The sequence below is a fragment of the Pelodiscus sinensis genome, chromosome 10 (genome assembly GCF_052426305.1).
Source record: "Pelodiscus sinensis isolate ZL-2025 chromosome 10, ASM5242630v1, whole genome shotgun sequence".
In the NCBI taxonomy this organism is placed as follows: Eukaryota; Metazoa; Chordata; order Testudines; family Trionychidae; genus Pelodiscus; species Pelodiscus sinensis.
This window is the reverse complement of record NC_143061.1, coordinates 22848325-22871543: the sequence shown is the minus strand read 5'-3', so window position 1 is coordinate 22871543 and position 23219 is coordinate 22848325. Positions and strand designations below refer to the sequence as shown.

Sequence of the window (23219 nt, the reverse complement as noted above, 5' to 3'; positions counted from 1 at the left end):
CCTACAAGACCACTCAGTCCTACTTCTCATTCAGGCAATGGTAAAAAGAAATGTTTGTTTACATTTATGGTAGATAATGCTACCAGCTTCTTATTTAAGTAATCTAAAAATGTGAAGAGGCATTTTCCTGGCACTTTTGTAGTCAGCATTACAATATATTTTGTAGTCAGCATTACAATATATTTATGTACCATATATGTTCAACATTGTGAGTCCTTTCATGCCTTAATCTCCATTCCAAAGGACATGCTTCCACAGTGATGATGTTCATTAAACAAATAATGTGTTAATTAAATTTGTGACAACTCCTTGGGGCAGAATTGTACATCTCCTGCTCCATTTTACCTACACTGTGCCATATATTCCATTTTATAGCAGTCTTGGATGATTAATTTATTTAAGCAGAGGTCCATCTCAATTAACCTTTTAAATCATCAGATAGCCCTATTAAGCAACTATTTTGGATTATGAAGCAAAAACTTACAGACCAATTTTTTAACATTCTATATAGTTCACAATTTAAAGATGTAATATTAGAGACAGAGCCATCAAAGTTCAGAACACCGTAAGAAGTGTCTCTCTCTAGTTGAACTTTCACTACCCACTCTTTTCCTCCATTTCTTTCTTTCAGGTATTAAACCATCTTAATAGCTGGTGAAGTATCAACTACATGTTAAAAGCACTGGTAGCATGAGTCCATGATGCACACCCTGGGATGTCTCATGGAGATATTTAAAGAGAAGAAAGAATATTGTGTATTATGAGAAACCACAACATAAAAGGGCATGCTTGGTTAGAAGGCAGTGTCCTTCAAGACTCCAAGGGAACCAAGCACCTACCCTAGTGTGATCCAGTAAAAGACATCCAGCATTATGTCTTACCTGACATAATTAGATTCATCAGCATAGCAAGGCCTTTACTATTTCACATTTTGCTCTGAAGAATTCTTGCAAGGGATACGCAACACTGATGGAGGAGAAGTGATGCTGGAGCTTAGATGCCATCACTTCCTTAGTGATAAGAGATGTAGCGTGTTAGTCTGGGGTAGCTGAAGCAAAATGCAGGACAATGTAGCACTTTAAAGACTAACAAGATGGTTTATTAGATGATGAGCTTTCGTGGGCCAGACCCACTTCCTCAGATCAAATAGTGGAAGAAAGTAGTCACAACCATATATACCAAAGAATACAATTTAAAAAAATGAACAAATATGAAAAGGACAAATCACATTGCAGAACGGGAGGGGAATGCAGGGGGAGGGGGAGGAAGGAAGGTAAGTGTCTGTGAACTGATATTAGAGGTAGGGAGAGTGGGATGTTTGTGAGTTAATGGTATTAGAGGTGATAATTGGGGAAACTATCTTGGTAATGGGTGAGATAGTTCACTTCGGTGAGTCAGCGAATGGTTAACTGGGCTATCTTAAGATTCTTGACTTGTTTCCTGCCTCCCTGCCTAGAATTAACCAATACAGCAAACAAAACAACAGTCAAATAGATGAACCTATTCATAAAATGTGTCAGGCATTTCCTATATCCCTCACAGTTTGTTCAAAGTTCCATAAAAAGACCTTTTAAAAAAATACTAGCAAGAGAAACCATAAGGGTTTTATGTTGAATTATAACATAATTTAATCTAAAAAACATTGTATCTTACTCTGTTTAGTGATCCATCTAGTCTATCTGCAAATTAACACATGCTCATTTAAACACTAGGTTTTCATGTTTTGTTTAGTTTTTTTAAAAAGGTACATGACATGGGATTAATCAGAGAACTATATTATGGGACATACATTTTCACTTTTCAGAAGACATGTTTAATGCCTTCCGGCAGTTTTATAGGCAACAGAAAATGAAACAGTAAAAAGATGTATTTCATTAAAAAGTTTATTGGTTGAATGGAGCACTGACAGTTTCTGCCATTAAAAACAGAATTAATGTTTATCCCTAAGGGGAATTTAACAAAAAAGATTTACTAACATTTATGAGGACTAGAAAATTTGCAAGGAATAACAGAAAATTTAACATTGAAAGTAAATGCAAATAAATGTTCATATCTCCAGGGGCGCTTTGAGGTTTGCCGACATGAGGTACAGTGGATAATTGCATTGTGGTTTAGCAGTTACAACACGTACTTCGATTGTCTGGCTGGAGATGTCAGCTGCTCACACAGCTGTGAATCAGACAAGGTCGGAGATGATGAGAGCTGGCAATGTTTCAGCATCATAATAATCAATTTGTATCATCAGCAGTATGATTGGTACTCCACACTGTCATGCAGCTCTCTCACTGAAGTTCATTAAGGCTCCCAACAAGAATCATTATGCTGTTTCTTCTTCAGCCTGCCCCACCTCATTGTATTACCTGACAACCCAGGGGCTTTGCTACTCAGTTAGAGGCTCTGTCACACCTGACCACCCTTTCTCAGCCCTTGATCTACTTTCCTAGAATTCATTTTTCATAGAAAATCGAATCAGAATATTTTATGGCCTTTTCCTTATACTAGACCTGAAATTCTACCAATCATTACAACTGTTTCTGTTTTATTATTTAGTGGACTACCTAAACAGATATTAGTCTGCAGTAGCACCATCTATATAGGTTCAAGGAGAACTGCATTTTACAATGTATGGACAGCTTACTAATGGCAATTAAAAAGCTTCCCACATCTCTCTCTACCCTTATTCAATAAACTGAATTATTTGCTAATATTCTGATAACTAGCAAGGGAAAATGCCTGTAGACATTTAAGCTTTAGTTTTTATATACTTTTACTGTCAAAAAAAAAAAAACTTGATCAAAAATCTTAAAATCCTTCAACAATAGTCTAAAGGCTATAAAAATCAGAAGGATGCTAATGCAGCGTACTCAGTACATTTGATCAAAGATCTTAAAAAATCCACTCAAAGAATAGCAGAAGCTTTCCCTGACAAGCATAGGTGCCTAATTTTCAGTGTGTTAACATTTCAAAAACTTTCATTTTATAAATTTCTAGGGCCTTGTCTATACTACCGTGAGCCGTTGGCCTAAGGTACACAACTTCAGCTATGTGAATAGCTGAAGTTGATGCATTCAAGTCTCTTTACTTCATATCATCACAGCGGTAAGTCGAGAGCTGATGCTCTACCATTGACTCTGCTTACTCTTCCTATTTTGGTGAAGTTCTGGAGTCGATGTGAGCACACTCAGTAGTTGATGTATTATGTCTATACTAGATGCAATAAATAAGCATCTGCTGGACTGATGACTGTAGCAAGGACATGCCCTAGTTATTAGCATCTAGAAGGGCTAAGAGTCTTCTTAACAAGAACCAATAGAATCACACAATTGCAAAGGACTAGTCACTCTCCTCCCTGCTCCCCCGCTTGCTGCCTCTATCAGTTACAGGCAGGAAGAGGGGGGGAGGGAGAGGGAGAAAAGGAGGGTACTTCAAAGCGGCAGACCACACGTAGCCCAGGGTCAGCTGCTCTCTGTGGCTCTGCCACTTTAAATGCCCAGCGAGACCAACATCAGGCTCCTCACGGCATTTCAAAGTAGCAGTGCTGCGTGGAGCTTGGGATCAGCTGGGAAGCCAGCTGATCCCGGGCTCCATGATGTGGCGCTGCCGCTTTGAAATGTGCAGGAAGCCTGATGTCTGGCTTCAGCGCTTTCGCCTTTGAAGTGCAGCAACAGCCCTTCAAACAGTGCAGCTGTTCCTACACTTCAAACGTGGAGGCATCCTATCGACTAATTGAATAGTAATTGACTAGTCAATTACTCGATACTTAACATCCTTACAAAGGACCTCAAGAGGTCATCTATCTAGTCCCCTGCACTCTACCAGGATTAAGTATTATCTAGTTCATTCCTGACAGGTGTTTGCCTAACCCAAGGGTGGGCAATTATTTTTGTCAAGGGACCACTTCAAGATTTTGGAAAGTGGTCAAGGGCCGCACTTTTCTGTGGAGGGGGTGCAGGGTCTAGGATGGAGGTTGGGCACAGAAGGGTGCACGGGATAAGAGACTGGGGTGCAGGAGACAGTGTGAGGTCTGAGAGGGTGTTTAGGCAAAGGAGGGTGGTTGTGAACCGGGTCAGGGGATAGGGGTGTAGGGTCAGGGAGGGGGTGTGGGTACAGGAGAGGGTTCTGGCCTGGGGGAGGATCACTAAGAGGAGATGCAAAGTCTGGGAGGGAGCTGTGATCTGGGAGAAGGGGAAAAGGGGGTACAGACTACAGAGGATATGAGTGGTAACTTGAGACAGGAGATTGAGGTGCAGGGTCTGGGAGGGTGCTTGGGTGCAGGAGAGGATTATGCCTTCAGGGAGTGTATAGGAGCAGGTACAGGGTCTGGGAGGGAGTTGTGACCTGGGGCAGGGGGGTGCAGAGGGTTTGGATGGTGACCTGGGGAGGGAGTTGGAGTATAGGAGGGGCTGGGGTGCCAGAGGCAGGCTCTGGCTGGGAGGCGCTTACCTAAGCCAGCAGCCCTGCAGCACCCCCAAGGTAAGCTGAGCTCCCTGCCTGCTGCAGCTCCAAATCACTTAATACTGTAGCTGCAAACCCCACGTGGCTCTCAGCCCCGGGAGGGGGAAGAGATTTGCACTGCTGCCATCTTCCAGGCCAATCTCTCAGATCTTATTGGCTGGTTGTTTCTAGACAATAGCAGCTGAGAGATTGCTGTTCCTATTGGCCGGTTGTTTCTGGCTAATCAAAGCTGATGATTGGGCTGGAGGCGGGTAGATCGCATGAAGCCTTCCCCTCCCTGCAGAGCAGAGACGCACATTGACTGAACTTTAAGCTACGTACCTGATGGTCCCAGGAGGGGGGTCTGCAGGCCGGATCCAGCCCACAGGCCGCATTTTGCCCTGACCTGGTCTAACCTAAGAATGTTAAGCAAGTAATTGACTAATCGTGTATTTGACAGGGGTAGGTCAGAGACCCAGCGTGAGTGGGGACTCAGAGGCAGCAAGTGGGGAGGAAGCAATAAGCCTAAGCTTATCGGGTAGTTGACTATTCGAGAGTTTGCTTACATCCCTAGTCTAACCTGCTCTTAAAAATCTCCAATGATGGAATTCCACGACCCCCCCTAGGCAATGTAAACCGATAAGAGTGTTTTCTGTAACTGCAATGCCACTACTGATATACAGGTTTACCATTCAATTGAGTGAAACTAATAGGACACTGGTCAATTTCACTGGCTCCTATTTAGAACTTTATGGACAACAATGAGACTTAAGAATCATGTCAGTTTCCTGCTGCTGTTTGAGCTTTCAGCAGAAGCAGAAGAGTCAAATTATTTATGGGGGAATAAAGGGACTACAAAGAGGCTGGGGGGGGAAATGAACTGAGTAGAAGAAAACCATCTGTCTTGTAACAGCATCTAGCAAACACTGAAAGGAGAAAAGAAAGCTTCATCTATTACCCAACAGCTAGAAGCAAACACTAGAGCCCTGTACTGGGTTATTTATTTTTTTTAAATCTCACTCCCATTCTCTTCCACAGCATCCACTCCCACCCACTTCTGCATAGTTTCTTGCATTTTTAGCCTGTTCTCACTCACAAAAACCTTAGATCCGACAAATCCTGCACGAGAGGAAGATCTTCCTCATGCCACTTAAAAGTCCATTATTATATAAATGGAGTTCAGACAAATTTTACCTCTAAAAGAATAAAATAAATCTTGCCTAAACCTTGTTAAAATACACATACAATTTCTTTCTATCCCATGCTAACATTTAAATATAAAAGTATTTCTTTTAAAAATGGCTGAAATTCTATTTAGGACAAACTGATGAGCGATTTAGAGGTTTCCTGTAAGGCTATGTCTACACTACGCTCTATTTTCGAAAGAGGATATGCAAATTCCCATGGACAGGGAGGAACTAATAGGAGAAGTAGAGGTGGGTGACAACCTGGGAAGCCGTGATCATGAGATGGTAGATTTCAGGATCCTAACCAAAGGAAGACAAGAGAGTAATAAAATACACACCTTGGACTTCAGAAAAGCAGATTTTGACTCCCTCAGAGACCTGATGGGTAGAATCCCCTGGGATGCTAACATGAAGGGGAAAGGAGTCCAGGACAGCTGGCAGTATTTTAAAGAAGCCTTACTGAAGGTACAGAAAGAAACCATCCCAATGCGTAGCAAGAGAGGCAAACATAGTAGGAGACCGGATTGGTTTACAGGGGAAATCCTTGGTGAACTTAAGCACAAAAAGGGAGCTTACAAAAAGTGGAAACTTGGACAAATGACCAGGGAAGGGTTTAAATGTATAGCTCGAGAATGCTGGGGGATTATCAGGAAGGTGAAAGTGCAAGTGGAATTGCGACTGGCTAAGGATGTGAAGGATAACAAGAAAGGTTCTACAGGCATGTTAACAAGAAGAAGGTGATCAGAGAGGGTGTGGGGACCCTACCGGATGAAGGAGGTAATCTAGTGACAGATGATGTGGGGAAAGCTGAAGTACTCAATATTTTCTTTGCCTCTGTATTCATGGACGAAGTCAGCTCCTGGACTAATGCGCTAAGTGACGCAAGATGGGATGAAGATAGACAGCCTTTGGTGGGTAAAAGACAGGTTAGGAACTATTTAGAAAAGCTAAAGGTACACAAATCCATGGGTCCGGACTTAATGCATCCAAGGGTACTGAGGGAGTTGGAGAATGTCATTGAAGAGCCTTTGGCCATTAGCTTTGAAAAGTCATGGAGGTCGGGAGAGATCCCGAATGATTGGAAAAAGGCAAATGTAGTGCCCATCTTCAAAAAAGGGAAGAAGGATGATCCAGGGAACTATAGGCTGGTCAGTCTTACCTCGGTTCCTGGAAAAATCATGAAAGGGATCCTTAAGGAATCCATTTTGAGGCGCTTGGAAGAGAGGAAAGTGATTAAGAATAGTCAGCATGGATCCACAAAGGGCAAGTTAGATGTCTTCAAGTCACCAGGGCCTGATGCAATGCATCCAAGAATACTCAAGGAGCTAACTGAGGAGATAGCTCAGCCATTAGCTATCATCTTTGGAAAGTCATGGAAAACGGGAGATTTCAGAAGACTGGAAAGGACAAGTATAGTGCCTATCTATAAAAATGGAAATAAGGACAATCTAGGAAACTATAGTCCAGACAGCTTAACTTCTGTGCCAGGAAAGATAACAGAACAACTAACTAAGGAATCCATTTGCAAACATCTACAACACAGGTTGGCAACCTACAGCACACCATAAATGGCATGTAAGCTGATTTTCAATGGTACAGCCCCACTCCTTTACCCCACGCAGCTACTGGAGCCCCTCCCTCTTTCCTGCAGTAGGTTAGGCTACAGTGGGAGAAGGCAGTCCCGGGGATCCTCAGAGACATCTACGGGGCCAGACCAGGACCACACGATCATGGCAGCAGCACCTCTGGCCTCCAACCGCCCTGGAGGTGCTGCTGCTGTGGCCATGTGGTCCTGAGCCTACGCCGGAAGCACCGCTGCCATGGCCACACAGTTTTGGGCTGGCCTGACCGGGGAGCAGCTGCCTGCCACCGCCTCCCCAAGCTGGAGCATGTCTCCACCATGGTGCTGAAGCAGATACAGAAAGGGAATGTGGCCATACCGGGCCCTGCTGAGGTGCACCATGGGGAGACCGAGCAGCGCCAAGTTCTGAGGGGAGCATGGCCGAGGGGAGGGGAATGATGGGAGAGTTCTATTGGGGGAAAAAGTTGTATGGGAGGGGAGCTGAATCCCTTTTAGGGGAAAGGGCTGTATGGCAGGGGGGACTAGTGAGGGAAGATCTATTGTAGAGGAAGGAGCTGAGAGAGACATGAACTGCAGGCAAATGCTGTAGGAGAGGGGAGCTGGGGGGGGGGGGGGGAGGGAAGATCCCACTTCAGTGGAAGCTGATGGCAGGGGAGAGGGAGGATTGTAGGGGAAGAGGAGCTATATGGGCAGGGAGAACTTTGTGATGCTTGTGACCGACCATTTAGCAGTGGGTGTTAAATTTTGGCTGTAGTTCTGCTCCTTGGAGTAACGGGGCTCTTGTGTCTTTGCTTATATCAGTGGGGATATTGATGGTTTATTATTGCTTCTGGGAGACTGTCTTTTGTGCCTTTTCTCCCAGGGAAATGGAATGTCAGTCTGTGGGTTGGAGGAGGATTGCCTGTAGCACCCTATAGTAATGGTGCTTTGCAGATGCATAATAGTCTGGATAAAGTTTAACTTTGTGCAAACACTAACCATTGCCAGGCCCAAGTGAGGTGGACCAGACCTGAACCTCAGTCCTCCCTGTCCCTTCCTCTCTCCCTGTGAGGCTGGAGCACAAAGGAGTGAGGCATCTCAACTGGGGTCCACATCAGTGACGGTTGGTTTTTTTTTGGAGGAGTTTTTTGCTACTCACTTGTTTGGTCCCCAAGGGTTCGTCTACATTTCTCCCTAGTTCAGACTAGAGATGTAAATGCAAACGAGTGCAGTAGCTAATGAAGCCAGGATTTAAATATCCCGCACTCCATTAGCATGATCTCGCTGGCGCGCTAGTTCGAATCACAGCTGATTCGAACCAGGAAGTGCGTGCCGGGACGTGTTAGTTCAAACCAAAGCCCTTGGTTCGAACTAACGTTACTCCTCCTTTTTCTCAGCTTACATGTGAGAGAGCGTCCATTCAGTCTGGACGTTCTCTTTCGAAAAAGCAGATCGCTTTTTCAAAGCACTTTTGCAGTGTGGACGCTCTCTTTTGGAAGAAGTTTTTCCGGAAGAGATCTTCCGAAAAAAGCTTCTCCCGCAAGAAGCCTGTAGTCTAGATGGCAATTTTTGCATGTCAACATTAGTTTGGGCAATAAAACTTTGTAGTGTAGACACATCTTTAAAGTGAATGTTTAAACTGATTTAAAAGTCTCAGAGGGTAGCCATATTACAGCAAAACTCCAATAGTCCGGCATCCAATAGTCCTGCACTCCTGATAGTCGGGCATCAAAATGGCAAGAGCCTAGTGAGTGAGCTTTGGCAAAAAACAAGTCACAAGGTAACAGCGGCAGCAGCTGAACTGACCAAAAAGGGTAAAAAAGGCTTAAAAAACTAAAACATTACAGCATACTGTATACAGTATGTACAATAAAAAGGGTTATATAATGTATACAACCACCTTATAGTACCTCCTGATAGTCCGGCATATCTGATAATCCGGCACCTCCTAGGTCCCATAGGTTCTGGATTATCGGAAGTCTACTGTAGTCTGTAACTTAAAAAAAAACAACCTTAAATGAGTGGTCCTGTAGCACTTTAGGAACACACACACACACACACACACACACAGTATCACCCTGCTTGCTACACTCGCCAACCTCCTTTTCTCTGGTGGGTAGGTGTCTGGCTGAGGGGAGGGTGAGGTGCAGGGTCTCAACAGAAGGGGTGAGGGGTGGGAGGGGGAGGTCAGGTTCTGATAGCGGATGGGACTCATGGCAGCCCAGGAGGGGAGAGATCAAACTTGGATGGTGGAGGGGCCCCGATGTGGCACGCGGGATGCGGAGGACGGTGTCAGGCTAGGATGGCGGAGGGCACCCAGGCCCAGCAGCAGCAGCAACTCCTCCACACTGGCACAGCCCCCCCGCACATCATGGAGCTGGAGCTGAAGCAGCCTATGCCCAGAGGAAATGATGCCAAGGCTGGCTACAGCAAGCGGCTGAGAACAGAGGCAGGCGATGGTGGCATGAGGACGGGGATGATGTGGTGAAGTCACTCCGGGTACATCTAGACTGCGAGGATCTATCCGAAAAAGATACACAAAAATGCACTCTGCTCTCTATTCCCTTCCCTCCTTCCCTGCTTCTCTATGCCTCCTTCCCCACCTGGAAAAGACCTCTCACCACACTACCAGCTCCACTGGCAGGCTTCCCTGCTGACCAGCCTCTATGCCTGCAGCCCTACCCCTGTCCAGGCCCATATGCATGGGGGATGAAAATGTACCCCCAGGGCCCTCCAAGTAAGTATGAAGCTGGGGTGGTGTGTTGCCCAAACCTCCCTCCCCCATGCTCTGGCAGGGGGGCAGAAACCCTGAGCCACATGACCCTGGGAGTCACACAGACACTCCCCTCCCTCTCTCCCTGGTACTCAGGGGAGCAGAAGCCATGAGCTGTGTGGCCCCATGAGTTATGCAGCCTCCCCTCTCCCCGCTGCTTGGTGGGGTTGAGCCGTGAGACCTCCCCCTTTCTGCTATTCCAAGAGGCAGAAGCTGTGCCCCCTCCCCTCCTTTGCAGCCCCCTTCAAATCCGCCCTAGGTTGGGGGAAAAGCCTGGGCTGGTGCGCTGTGGTCCGGTCCTTCCCGGCAGCAGGGGGAAGAGGGAGGGAGCTGGGGAGGCTGCGGTCCTGGGCCCTCCCTTGCAGCTGCAAGGGCAAGAAAGATCTGAGGCAGGCTGGCATGGGGGGAGGAGGAGGAGGAGGTGCGAGAGAGAGCCAGGGTGGGCTTGGGGGCAGGGACAGGCTGTGGGGGCAAGAGAGAGCTGGGACTGGGCCGGGGGGGCAGGAGGGGAAGGAGAGAGAAAGAGCAGGGGATGGCCGGGAAGGAAAGCTGGGATGGCTCTCCCTAGCTGAGTGGGGGGCTGGCAAGCATAGCAAAATAAATAAATAAATAAATAAATAGTATTATGAGCTTTCATGGGCACAACCCACTTCTTCAGATGAGTGGAGCAAGAGGCAGAGAGAGGCACAGAAACCCCAAAATTTAAAGCTGAAAGAGGGCAGAGGGGAAGGAAAAAACAACCCATCACAGTGACCATGCTAAAGGCAGCTAATAAAGTGGGCCCACTTATAGTCCACTCTATTAGCCTCATTTAGCATAATCATAGTAATTGACAGGTTTGGGGTTTTTTCCTCCTCTCTGCCTCTTTCTGCTTTAAATTTTATGGTTTCTGTACCTCTCTGTGCCTCTTGCTGCACCCATCTGAAGAAGTGGGTTGTGCCCATGAAAGCTCATGATACTACATACATTTTTTGTTAGTCTCTAAGGTGCTACTGCACCACTTGTTTTTTAAGGTTGTTTTTTTTTTTTAAACTGATTTAGTTATACGAATGCAAGATGCTGTATGGACACACTTGCCTGTTTAAAATAATTTTTCTGGCCTATACCTGTAAGTTTTATCAGTGCAAACTGAACAGATCAGCTAGGTTTAACACTCAAATTAAGAGTCTACATATGCTTTTGCACCTGTTTAATTACATTGGTTTAAATAGTATATATTTAGTTCAACTGCAGCAAGCTTGCATACACAGCAGATCCTAACTAGAATGATAAGTTATTTTGCAAAGTGGAAAATGTATCTCACCATACCCATGAGCTAAGACTGTTAACTATCCAACAACAGAAAATTTTGCTATTTTTTGGTGGGTTTTCTTTGGGCCAATAGAGATTAGACTCGTGTGTCAACATAACGCCATCACTGTAAATATTTACTCAAAACACTATCTGTTTTGCAAAGGATACCTGGTTGAAGAATAAAGGAAATTACTATATAAAGAAAACCATTAATAATGCTAATGTGCATATGTGAACTGATTTGGAAAAGTAACATTAAAAATGGGATATAATGATATGGCAAGTAAAAACTGAAAATGCAAGAGAAGAGTCAACAAATAGGAACCTTTATCAATTAGTCAAGTCAGCTCACAAGATGAGCTTTTTTTTTTAATGTTAGTGATGTAACTTTATATTTAGTGTTACAGACACTATGATCTCTTTGTTAGGTAAATGTTTTGACAAGCTGTATTCAAAAGCCACCATTAGGAGCAAAAGAACGGATCACCCTCTTTTCTTCCGTATAAATACACTGCACCAAAAGCTCTTGGTACCAGAATAAAAAATAGTACTTGACCAAAAAAATCCTGAGTTTTGTTTTGAGAAAGAGAGAGAGTGCATGTGCGCGCGTGTGTGTTTCCATAGAAAGGCAAGAGTGAACACTATTTTCCTTTCAGCAATCTGCCATCATCTCTAGTTGGTTTACTGGCACAGAATTTAAGAAAGTTTTTATAATATTTACAAAAGCCTGGAAGGCCAGGATGACCTACATACAGTACATTTCTGACAACATTAGTAAGGGCTCTACACTATTATCTGCTGGCCACTCCTCTCCTCTCCCTACCTACTTTATATATTGCAGCAACAACTAAGTTAATCAATTGTCAGCACCTCCCACTGATTATTTAGGACATTAATTTTAGGCCTTCCAGCACAAGAGGGTTTAGTGAGTGGTTTGCAAGTATTTTAACTGTTTATATTCTGAATGCCTTTCTCCCTCTCCTTTCCCAAAACAAAGTTGAAAAGAGCTTTCAATATTCTTATCTAAAAAGGCCAACTGCACAATGCCCCTTTTATTCTAATTATTGGGAACATCCAGGAAATGCTTACTGAATTTTTTAAAGTTTTCCTTCCCATATTGTAAAGACAACAATTAAAATCATCCATGTTAAAATCCGATTAAACATCCCTTCCTCTTTCAACTGGTCTGTTTGTAAGCTCATGGTTTGCTATTACACCATTTAACTACTCTATTCGTCACACCCTTCCAGCCTAGATAGGACCTGAATTTCTTTTTAAAAAATGCACACAGAGCTTTTCAGGCCTTCTTAATCTACTGCAGTAGTCTCCAACCTTTTTACACCCAAGATCACTTTTTACACAACAGAACAAGCCAAGATCTACCGCCCCACCCCTTGCTTGAAGACCCAGCCTCTCTACAGGCAGTCCCCGACTTACGCGGATCCGACTTATGTCGGATCCGCACTTACGAACGGGGCTTTTCTCGCCCCGGAGCTCACGGGCGGCGAATTGCCACCCGTGTCCTCCGGGGCGAGAAAAGCTTCTCCCGGTCTCCCTGGTCTGCTGGGTGGGTCCAGCAAAGCCGCTGGACCCCGCCCCCGCAGACCAGGAAAACCCGAGCAAAGCCGCCCAGGCGGCGGGACTCCCCCCGCCTGGGCGGCTTTGCTCCTGTCCCCCTGGTCTGCTGGGGAGGGGGGTAGAGTAGCTGGGGTGCTGCTGGGTTGCTCCAGTAGCACGGCTCCTCGGCTCTACTGGAGCAACCTAGCAGCACCCCAGCTGCTCAGCCCCAGGCATCCTGATTCAGCCGCTGCTGGTCAGTTTCAGCAGCAGCTGAATCAGGACGCCTGGGGCAGAGCAGCTGGGGTGCTGCTGGGTTGCTCCAGTAGAGCAGAGGAGCCGCGCTACTGGAGCAACCCAGCAGCACCCCAGCTACTCTGCCCCGGGTATCCCCAAGTCAGCCACTGCTGAAACTGACCAGCGGCTGACTACAGGAAGCCCCAGGCAGAGTTGCTCTGCCCCAGGCTTCCTGGAATCAGCTGCTGATCAGTTTCAGCAGCAGCTGACTTGGGGACGCCTGGGGTTCTTAAGTTCAATCTGTATGTAAGTCAGAACTGGCGTCCAGATTCAGCTGCGGTTGAAACTGAACAGTTTCAGCAGCAGCTGACGCCAGTTCCGACTTACATACAGATTCAACTTAAGAACAAACCTACAGTCCCTATCTTGTACGTAACCCGGGGACTGCCTGTATTCTCTTTCTCCTCCATCACTTGCTATCCCCAACCCTTATACTGCTGCTTTTTTCCCCAATTCTTCTGTAGGGAGAGGTTTTTCCAACATTTGGCTGTCTAGACTGGACCAAATGTCAGAAAAAAATCCCTTCTTTTGGAAGCCCCTTATTCCTCGTGGAAAGAGGAATATAGGGGTGACCAAAAGATCATGTTTGCTCTTCCACTAAAAGAGGAACAACAAATGCATCCCTGGATGCAGAAGTGTTTTTCCTGGATATCTCCGGAATCCTGAAAAACTCCTGCAGTCTAGCCGTAACCTTGCTGGGTTGAGACAGAATGTGTAGGCTCTGGGGTGGGAATGAGGGATTTAGGTGTGGAAAGGAGTGAGAGGTACAAGCTCTAGGAGGAAATATGGATATAGGAGAAGGTGGAGAAGGGGATACTGGCTCAGGGAGAGGGCTCCAGGCCGGGCAGTGTTGGGATCAGATGTAGGGTTAGGGTACCAAGCAAGCCACAGACTGCTGGATGTGAGGGTTCAGCAATTTGGGTTGGGGTATGTGAGGGTTTCAGGGCAGGGGGTTCCAGTGTATGATAGACTCAGATGTAGGATCTGGCCAGATGGGGGGCTTGGCCCCAATTGGGGGTTTGTTGGCCAGGCTTCATTTTTAAATAAAATACTATGTCAACCAAAAAGTTTCTGCATTGTCTTTATTTCTGAGAAGGGCAGGGAACCTGTTTTGATTCAGGGGTCACTGACCCAAGAAAAGTCAGTTGGGGCCACACAAGTGAGATGCAAAAAAATCCTCCTCCAACCCCTCCCTCCCCCCATCCCAGCTGCCCAAGCTTCACTAATGTGGCCTCAACTGTGTTGGTGGGAACAGGGGACATAGTACTGGGGAAGGGTGCTAGTGGGTGCTTTGGCAGGGTGCCAGTGGGGACAGAGTTCTGTGGCTGGGGGCAGGGGAGAGGGAACAGGGTGCTGGGAGGGCAGAGGACAGGGTTCTTCAGCAGGGGACAGAGTGCCAGTGGGGACAGGTTTCTGCAGTGGGGGACAGGGTGCCAGTGGGGACAGAGTTCTGTAGCTGGGGAGAGGGGAGTGGGGACAGAGTTCTGTAGCTGGGGAGAGGGGAGTGGGGAATGGGGGCAGGGTGCCAGTGGAGGCAGAGTCCCCTGCATCTGCCTCCTCCCAGGATTCCCTGCTTCCCCTCCCCCCCCGAGGGAAGCTGGCATGTGCTTTCTCCAGGCCCGACTCCCGCACCCCACCCCGCGGCACAGGGAAACCCTGCGCACGCCTGCCCCAGGGCCAAAACCCCCGCGTGCACCTACCCCGGGGCCGAAACACTCCTCCTGAACCGGTGCAGGGAAGTCGCTGTGCTCCTCCTCTGGGGCCGACGCCCACTCCCGCAGCGCGCCCGGCAGAGCAGCCAGCATACTTCCAGAACCCCCAGAAGTGGCGCTAAGCTGTGGGACTTCCGTCCACCCACAGGAAGCCGGCACTACCTCCATTTTCGCTGGGGGTAGGTAGTGGGGCTTCTCCGAGGTGGGGGGAAAACGGGGGGGGGGCGGGGGAGAGAGCCCGGACGCCTTGCAATCGACCGGTGGAGGCCTCACAATCAACCAGTCGGGGGCGATCGACCTGTTGGTAACCACGGATCTACTGTATATTTGAGAATTTGTCTGTTTGTCCATCCTTCCATTTGTTCAAGAACTCGTCCTAAATGGTAAGAGCTAGCACCACTAAATTCAGTATACAGCTTCCTCTTATCATAACTTAACACAAGGTAAGGGTTTGAGTGTAACAAGAAAATGGGATGTGCCTGGAATGGGACTGCCTCTCAGAAAACTATACAGAAAAAAAGAGACAGAATCACCAAGCTGGGGCAGACGGGAGCCAGTGATCTGATACAGAGGTTGCAGTGCAGGTAGAGGGGAGCAGGCAGCTCTGTGGAGCCGGTATGCGCCAGGTAACCGGCTTTCCTTATGCACTACCTCCCCCCTTCCGCACTGCTGCCTCTCTATCAGAGGCAGTAGTGCAGGGAGCACTGGCTCCTGTCTGCCCCCACCCCTGTGCTGCTGCCTCTGTGGAAGGCAACAAGGGGGAGAGGGAGGGCAGGTGGCCCCACAAGAGCCAGCACGCGTGGAGAGCCATCTTAAAAGCCAGTTTCCCACATGTATCAGCTCCCACCTCCTCTCCCTCACCCCCATGCTGCTGCTTCTGTAGAAGGCAGCAGAGGAGGGGGCTGGTAGCTCTGAGAGCTGGCTCCCCATTGGCACCAGCTCCTGCTTCCCCCCTTGCTGCCTCTGATACAGAGGCATCAGAGCGGGGGAGGGGGCGGATAGTCATTAGGATTAACCGATAAGACCAGGCTTGTCAGTTAATCGTGTAAACGACACACAATAAAATCCCTTGTAATCACCCACACTACTAAACGAAAATCTCTGTTTATGCAAAAATACCAATATTAAAACTCTTAAAACGTTCACAATTTAACAATACTCAGTAACTAATATTACTTGGCCGATGCTTCTCTGTACTTCACCTGATGTGGCAACAGATAATGACAGGGAAGAATTAATTCAGCATTTTATACTTTCAATGTTTTTGGTAAGAAAAGGAAAATCTGCTTCATCTCATATATTGTTCCCCCATAGAATCCCAGATGGTCATTTGCTTGTCCCTTATATACAAGATGAACGGTTTTATAGAAGCTACCTAGCTCCCCAGCCAACCAATGGAAAATTCATTCATTATGATAAAAGCTTTATTACATATTTAGGTACAGTCTTCCAAGGAGCCATTAACCATATTTCATGATATTTTTCCTCTCCAACATACATAAAAATGCTTTAAATGTAAGACTAAAAAATAAGACAAATATTTTGTTTGCAATAAAAACAAGCACTTTGCTACTCTGCTCAAATCAACAAGGCATATGTAGCTAATATTAACTGTTATGCAAACAGAGTGTTTAATGCACCCAGTCCAGGCACTTCATGCTCTGATAACTCAATTTCTTTTAGGCAACACTACAAAAATAGAAAACCATTTTGTATGAATCACTTAGAGACTTGTTTCTTAAGAAAAGTAGTAAATAGGGACCCACAGAATACTTTCATTTGAAAACCAGATAATGTGTACTGGAATGTATATTTTAAGATATTCACTTGAATAAAGTTTAGCGGGATCTATTAACGCTCTCAAAATTAGAGCTTTTATTTTAAACACTACTCCACCTTATCAATCAAGAACAAGCTCTCAGAGCACCACAGCAGGTGACTATTGGTATAGAAAGTAAATGAAGTTTGAAGATATAAAGTTATTAGTGCCATATACTAATGTTAGAATCTGAGGTTAGACCTATATCTATTGAGAAGAGTAAAAGTACAGGCAGTCCCCGGGTTACATCAATCCGACTTACGTCGGATCCCTAGTTACAAACGGGGGGAGGAGGGACGCAGATAGTGCGGGGTGCCTCCCCCACTGTCGCCGCCGCCGGCGGCGCAGGGGGCGCTTCCCCCCAGCAGACCAGGGAGACGCGGAGCTAGCGCCCCCCCCAGCAGACCAGGGAGACGCGGAGCGGCTTTTCTCGACACGGAGGACGTGGGTCTGCTGGGCAGAACAAGACACCAGCCAAAAGGGGGCACTCCAGAGCGGAAAAATTTTTTTCCTAGGGAACAGCAGGAGCAGCAGGCAGTGAGACCCATTGTGTTACAGTCCCAACCTTGGGAGCAACAGCTCTTTCCCTCTTCAGCACTAGAGCTGCAAGTATCTTGTTAGCGTCATGTGAAATTAACAAGTCCCTTAGAGCCTGGCAGAGGTGAAGCTGAAAAATTACCCAGTGGTGTGGGTGGGCAAGAATGGGGAGGAGCAGGACAGAAGAGGGGATAAGCTCCAGCCCCACACCCGGGCTGGAGCGGAGCAGGGTAAGTCCCGAGGGCATGGGTCTGGTTGCAAAGTGGGTGAGTGGACAATGAGGACCCACCTGTGGCTAAACTCCTGTTCCCAACACAGAATTTCTCTTTAAAATTAATCCTGTGGATAAATTCACACACACACTTCACAGGAAGGGATTTCCATTTTCTGCTCAGCAGAATACAACAACAGCTTTGATTGTATCAATATTTCACTGTGCTCTCCAATGACTATTGATTACACTTAATACCTATTTCACTGACCCATCTGTAGCAAATTCTATTTGGAACAGTAATATGCATTGAATAAACTTTATTTAGTTATAAAAAACAAAGATTCTGACTATTAAATGAATAACTGGGATCTTTCAGGTACCCCAAAAGGAAGATTTGGATATAGCATGAAACACTGAAACTTATGATCAATTTTTAATTAAAATATCAACCGAAAAAACCTTCATATCAAAACAGTATGTGTTTTTCTTAGAATAAGGAAGTTGTATGAGAATCAGGGTCTTTTCCACCTAACTCCAGCTCCCCGTCCCCCCCCAAAATATGTACCAGTTCCGACTTACATACAAATTCAACTTAAAAACAAACCTACAGTTCCTATCTTGTATGTAACCCGGGGACTGCCTGTACTTGTATGGGTCAGACCTCTATAGTCTGGCTCCCTGGGGACCTCACCAGTCCTGGAAAAGGGAGTTTTCTGGGCCAGGAAGGTTGGAGGAGGGCGTGCACCAGCCTCCCTGCTGGGCTCCTCTCCCCAGCTACTTAGCACCACTGCCCTCAGCCCCCTGGTTGCAGCAGCCCTGCCGACCCCAGCAGCCCCGTCAGTGCTCGTGGACCCACCAGCTGTGGACTCTGCAGCCCCCCCCCTCCTCCACAACCTTCCTGACCCCACGGGCTGTGGGCTCGGTAACCCTGCTGGCTTCCCAGCCCATTGCAAGCTCTGATGCCCCCCACCGTACAGGTTCCAGTGCTCCCACTAACTTCCCGCAGCTGGCCAAGCTGGGATCTGCTGTCCTGTGGGCTCCGCTGCATCACCAGTTGGTTCTTCTCCCAGCTGCCAGCAACCTCTGTTTTGGGGTTCTCTAGTCCAGCAACATCCATGGTCCTTCTGAACCATGGATGTTGCCAGACCACTGAGTCCCAGACCACAGAGATTAACTTGTATTAATACTCTTGTTATTTAACACAAGATTAGAAAGTGCAGTTATTTAGCATCTTCAGTTTTGGAAACAAGTGCTTAGATTTCCTGTAGCACTTCTGGCCCCCCAGAGAGGGGCCAAACATATTACATGATGCAATTGAACAAGAGACACAATTGCTACTGTGTACTATGCCAAGGGCTAAAGGCTTGTACTGTGCATTTATCTACAATGAATTAGATTTAAAAAGCCCAGTGTTGTTCCAGTTAGTTTGACCAGCTGTTGTATATAAGAAAAACTGTATACATTTCTACTCCACATTCTGTTTTCAAACATGGCTCAGAAGACAGTGCAGTTCAGAGGCGATTATTATCAGGCTTGTGCAGGGCAGGCATGAATTTGTGCTCTATACCAATTAATTGCCATTCCTTGAAGGATGGCAACCTCCCTCCAATCCAAGAAAAAATATGGAACTGATCAAAACCAAGTATAAAAATACAAAGTATACAAGTATAAAAACCTAGCAAAACCTTTTAATATTCAAAAAGTGTTAAGTTTACTCCGATAATAAATTGTTATTACTGAGGTGACAAAATCCTAACCAAGGCAAGAAAGTAGTAATGCAGACTTCAATCACATTGCCTGAAGGAAGATAAAGGGAATGTTCTCCCATCTGTCCAATGCACGGGGTTTAGAAACAGCACACTTAGGTTTAGAAGGGCAGCAGCTGCTGTCCTTGTGTGTTCCCCAAGTGCCTAGTCTCTGTCAAAGCATTTCCAGAATGATACCTTGGCTATTTGATATGTGAGAACAGCTGAAGGAAATCGAAAGCCCTTATGCCCCAGCACAGAAACAAACACAGACAGACTCTTCAGCTGGGGAAAATTTCATCTTTAAATGAAATGTTAACATGCATCTTTTCTTCATTTCCTCCAAAACACTCTTGCCCTAACCATACGTATATCAGGTTTGTGTAACAGAAGCTAGGACTCATAAATTTCCTTTCTACCCAGAAAAATAAACTACAGTTACAAGAACTTGCTCTTTGTATACAGCACAGACAGCTAAAGGGAAGCTCTGTATTCCTAGATAAGAAAAAAAAGCTAAAGAAAGCTTTCACAGTTACTGTTTGAGGTAAAGATGCATCTCATCAAGTAATAATACAAGACACAGAAGACAATGTGAAAAGAAAAAACCTTCCCTAGCTGGAAAGTCAAAGGTTTTATTCCAGCAAGCAGAAAATGTTAGTGGTAGCAGGAACTTCCCTGGCTCTTCCCTCAAAAGGAGAAACAAATCATTAACAGGAAAGATGCAAGAAATGAAGAGAAGCTCCATGGGTTTCTCTCACCTTGAGGAAGGTGATGTGTTACTGACCGAGCTAAACTTTCTTTCTATGCATGAAAACATGAGGTTGCTCATATTCATTCCTTTTTTAAAAAGATATTTGTTCTATATAGTCTCCCCCTAGACTAACCCTCATTGCTGTTGCTGAGCCCAGTCCCGCGTAGGATGGGGCACCCACTCCTTTCCCCAGTTCACATCATTCCCTAACAAAAGATTATCCAGGCAATCTGCATTAATTATCCAGGGAGGCTGAATCCACCTCCTTTTACAATAACTCCCTGTTGCAAAGTTTGACTATGCATGCATTTTTCCCACTTCCTCCAAGAGCTCTGATACCAGAGGACAGGGGAGACTCAAGAATTAGTTCTGTCCCAGAGCCCTAGGAACTGTCTGCTGGAATGAAAAAGAATTGTCAACACCTAACCCAAAAGAAATGTGTATTCATACATTCATTATGCCTTGTGAACATTAATCATCCCACAAACTTGCCTCTCCTCCATGCCCATCAAATATCCCGAAGATAGAAGGGTGGGTCCTGTTGACAAGGTCTGTGATCACTTCGAACCGGTCTTCCATGTGGTCCCTTCGCCCTTGGATGGAGTAGACAGCCACATTGTGGCTCTTGAACTCCCAGGTCTTGGAGAACTCCGCATCCAGCACATCCAGTCCCCCAAACCTGTCATTCTGCATGATCTCAGCCACCTTGCCTTTCACCATTTTCACAGCATCCCTGCTGGACTTGACAATGGTTTTCACCTCATCAGTGTGGAAGAAGTAGCTCCAAAGGGCCAGGCTGATACACAGCAGGAACAGGGTCTCTGGTCTCAGCAAGAAGTAACGCATGATCCGGCCCAGCAGAGACAGCAAAGTCATTGTATCCTCTATCATTTATTATAGAGACCTTGTATCTCCCACACCATGCACCACGCACCCCGATGGCTGGGATGAGTCTAAGACAAGGCAGCAAATCAATGCATGCTCTGCTAATGCAAGCCCAGTGAGGGCAGGGCTAGGCTGCAGCCTCTTACTGCTGCTTCAAGTGGTCCCACTCACTCACGTAGGGTTGGGATGGGTCTGATGCAAGGCAGCACAGATCACTGCATGTTGGTGACACAAAGGAACCCAACCGGTGCAGGGCTGGTTAGCCGCCACCTTCTGCTGCTGCTTCTGCTTCAGCTTCAGCCAGCTCCCACAGGGACAGATCTGATATGAGACAGCAAAGACCCACGCACGCTCTGTTAGTGCTAGAAACCTAACGAGGGCAGGGTTATTGTGATGCTACAGCGGGGTGTGCTCAGCCCCACGGCGGGAGCCCCCTAACGTAACGGAGCCCAGAGCAATGTATGTAATTCCTCTGCTATTGCAAAGGCAAGGTCAGGGTCCTCCGGCGGCCGCCGCTTCAGGGGTCTCGCCGCGGGATGGCTGCAGCCAGCTTTGATGCAGGGCAGCCAATCGACTCGTGTCCTGCTCCTGCAAAGGCAGCAAGGGGCCACCTACCCCGCGTCGGCTTCGGCGCGGGCGCCCTGCCAGGCCAGGGGAGCAGCGAGCAGCGCACAATGCGAACCCCAGCGCCGCGGCAATCCCGCCTCTGCCTGCTGCAGGGACGGGTCTCGCGGCCGGGGCAGCGCACGCTCCGCAAGGGCAGGCGGGCTCGGCAACGCCAGGAGCAGGAGCCGGGCACTGCGCGCTCGTGCGGCGAAGCCGGGGGCCGGGTCGCACTTGCGGAGCCCCCGCCCCGCAGCTCACGCGGGCACCGGCTCCCTCAGGCCTCGGCCCCGCGGGCGACTCGGGAGCGCGCTCCAGCCCCGACTCACCCCTGTCGGCCCCAGCGCTCCTGAGGCAGCCGCGATGGCACCGGCAGGGCCGCGCGCAGGTACCTGCCTCTCGTGCCCCTCCCCCGGCCGGGGCGGGGCTCGGCCCGCCTGTCTCCTCCTCTCCACAGCCCCGAAGGGAAAGCGGCCGCCTACAAGCCCCAGCAGCCTGTGCGCGTCCGCCTCGCTTGTGATTGGCATGACGCAGCTCAAGGGCGGCTGGGGCCGGTAGTCTGAGGAGCAGGGGAGAAGTCTGGCTCGGCCTAGCAGCCAGCAAACGGGCCTGGAGAGGGACCACGTGCTGAGAGCGACTCACGCTGCCTGGGAAGGTGGCAAGTACGAAGGCCGGCCCGTACGCGGGGACCAGAGGATGCGAAGGCTGCAACGGCACCCACGGTCCCTATTCTGGCCACACACGCTTGCTCACAGGCTGCTGCCTTGCTTGGACCGTCCTGTAGTTTGCACAGACATGACCTGGGCAGCACATGGGCTTTTTATACATGGGTGTGATTTACAATCAATAATTGTACATCAGGACAATGCAGAGTGTCCTTACATAGACTAAATAAGGAACTACAGAAAACTACACAGGTGTATCAAGTCCCCTTTCCAAATACCGAGCTCTTGGGGAGAGCGGTTTTGGAATGAGTATTGGCACACTAGGCATGGGAGATGCCATTTCATGTGCTTTGCCCAGGTTGGGCACAGCACAAGGATCTGTTAACCACAGCAACAGCTCACAATGCTGTTTCAGAGACATGCTTTCTGCTGGAGTGGGTGCAGGATAATATCATATATCAGAGTTCATCATTAACCAGAAAAGCTTGTTATTTACAACACAGGCACAGAGCAATAACCAGCCACATCACTTAGATCCGGGGTGACATTTTCCTCTTCAGCTCACCAAGTCAGTGGATTTATACTAAGGATGATTGATGATTTACTGCTGGGAGAGGAAATCTGGCCAGGTGCCCTTTATGAGCCTATTTTGCAGAGATGCAGATCAGTCCCAACTATCCCAGGAGTTAAAGGGAGTGACAGGCGCGCCACACCTCTGAAAGGCAAGTTCTTTATGAAGATCCCTATGCTTCACCAATTCACCTTTGGGGACACATTGCAAGCTGCATCTAGGAGCCCCAGCCCATTTCCCAACTGTTGTGCATTAGGGATGTTAAGTTTAGATTAACCAATTGAATAGTTGATGGAATTTCCATCAGCTATTCAATTAGTCTATAAGGGAGCCTCTGCCTTTGAAATGTAGCAAGAGCCCCAGTAGAGCTTCGGTCTTTGAAATGTACACAAGCCCCAGCAGGGACTCCTGTACATTTCAAAAGCAGAAGCCTCACAGGGAGCACAGGGCCAGCGGGGACTCCAGTGGCATCTGACCCTTTGAAATATACAAGAGTTAACAACTCCCCCCCCCCCCCCCTGGCTGGTGCTCCCTGCTGGGCTTCTGCTTTTGAAATGTACAGGAGCAGAACTGCAGCAGAAGTGGCACAAGCGTGCTTCTCCCTCCCCTGCCTCC

The 23219-nt window shown here is 47.4% G+C and overlaps 1 protein-coding gene across 3 annotated transcripts in view; it reads right to left on the bottom strand.

Annotated features, from left to right (window-relative positions):
- The window catches only part of PPM1L (protein phosphatase, Mg2+/Mn2+ dependent 1L), a 204420-nt gene extending 182576 nt beyond the window's left edge, over positions 1–21844 (bottom strand). The window contains exons 1-2 of one of the 3 annotated variants that reach the window (XM_089780789.1): positions 21698–21844; positions 20369–21086 (exon numbers count right to left, since the gene is read on the bottom strand). In XM_089780789.1, coding sequence (XP_089636915.1) covers positions 20369–20771 — 403 coding nt within the window. In that variant the 5' untranslated portion in view covers positions 20772–21086; positions 21698–21844. The other 2 variants (XM_089780790.1, XM_075937854.2) reach the window with 2 other exon arrangements.
- Between the last annotated feature and the right edge of the window lie 1375 nt (positions 21845–23219).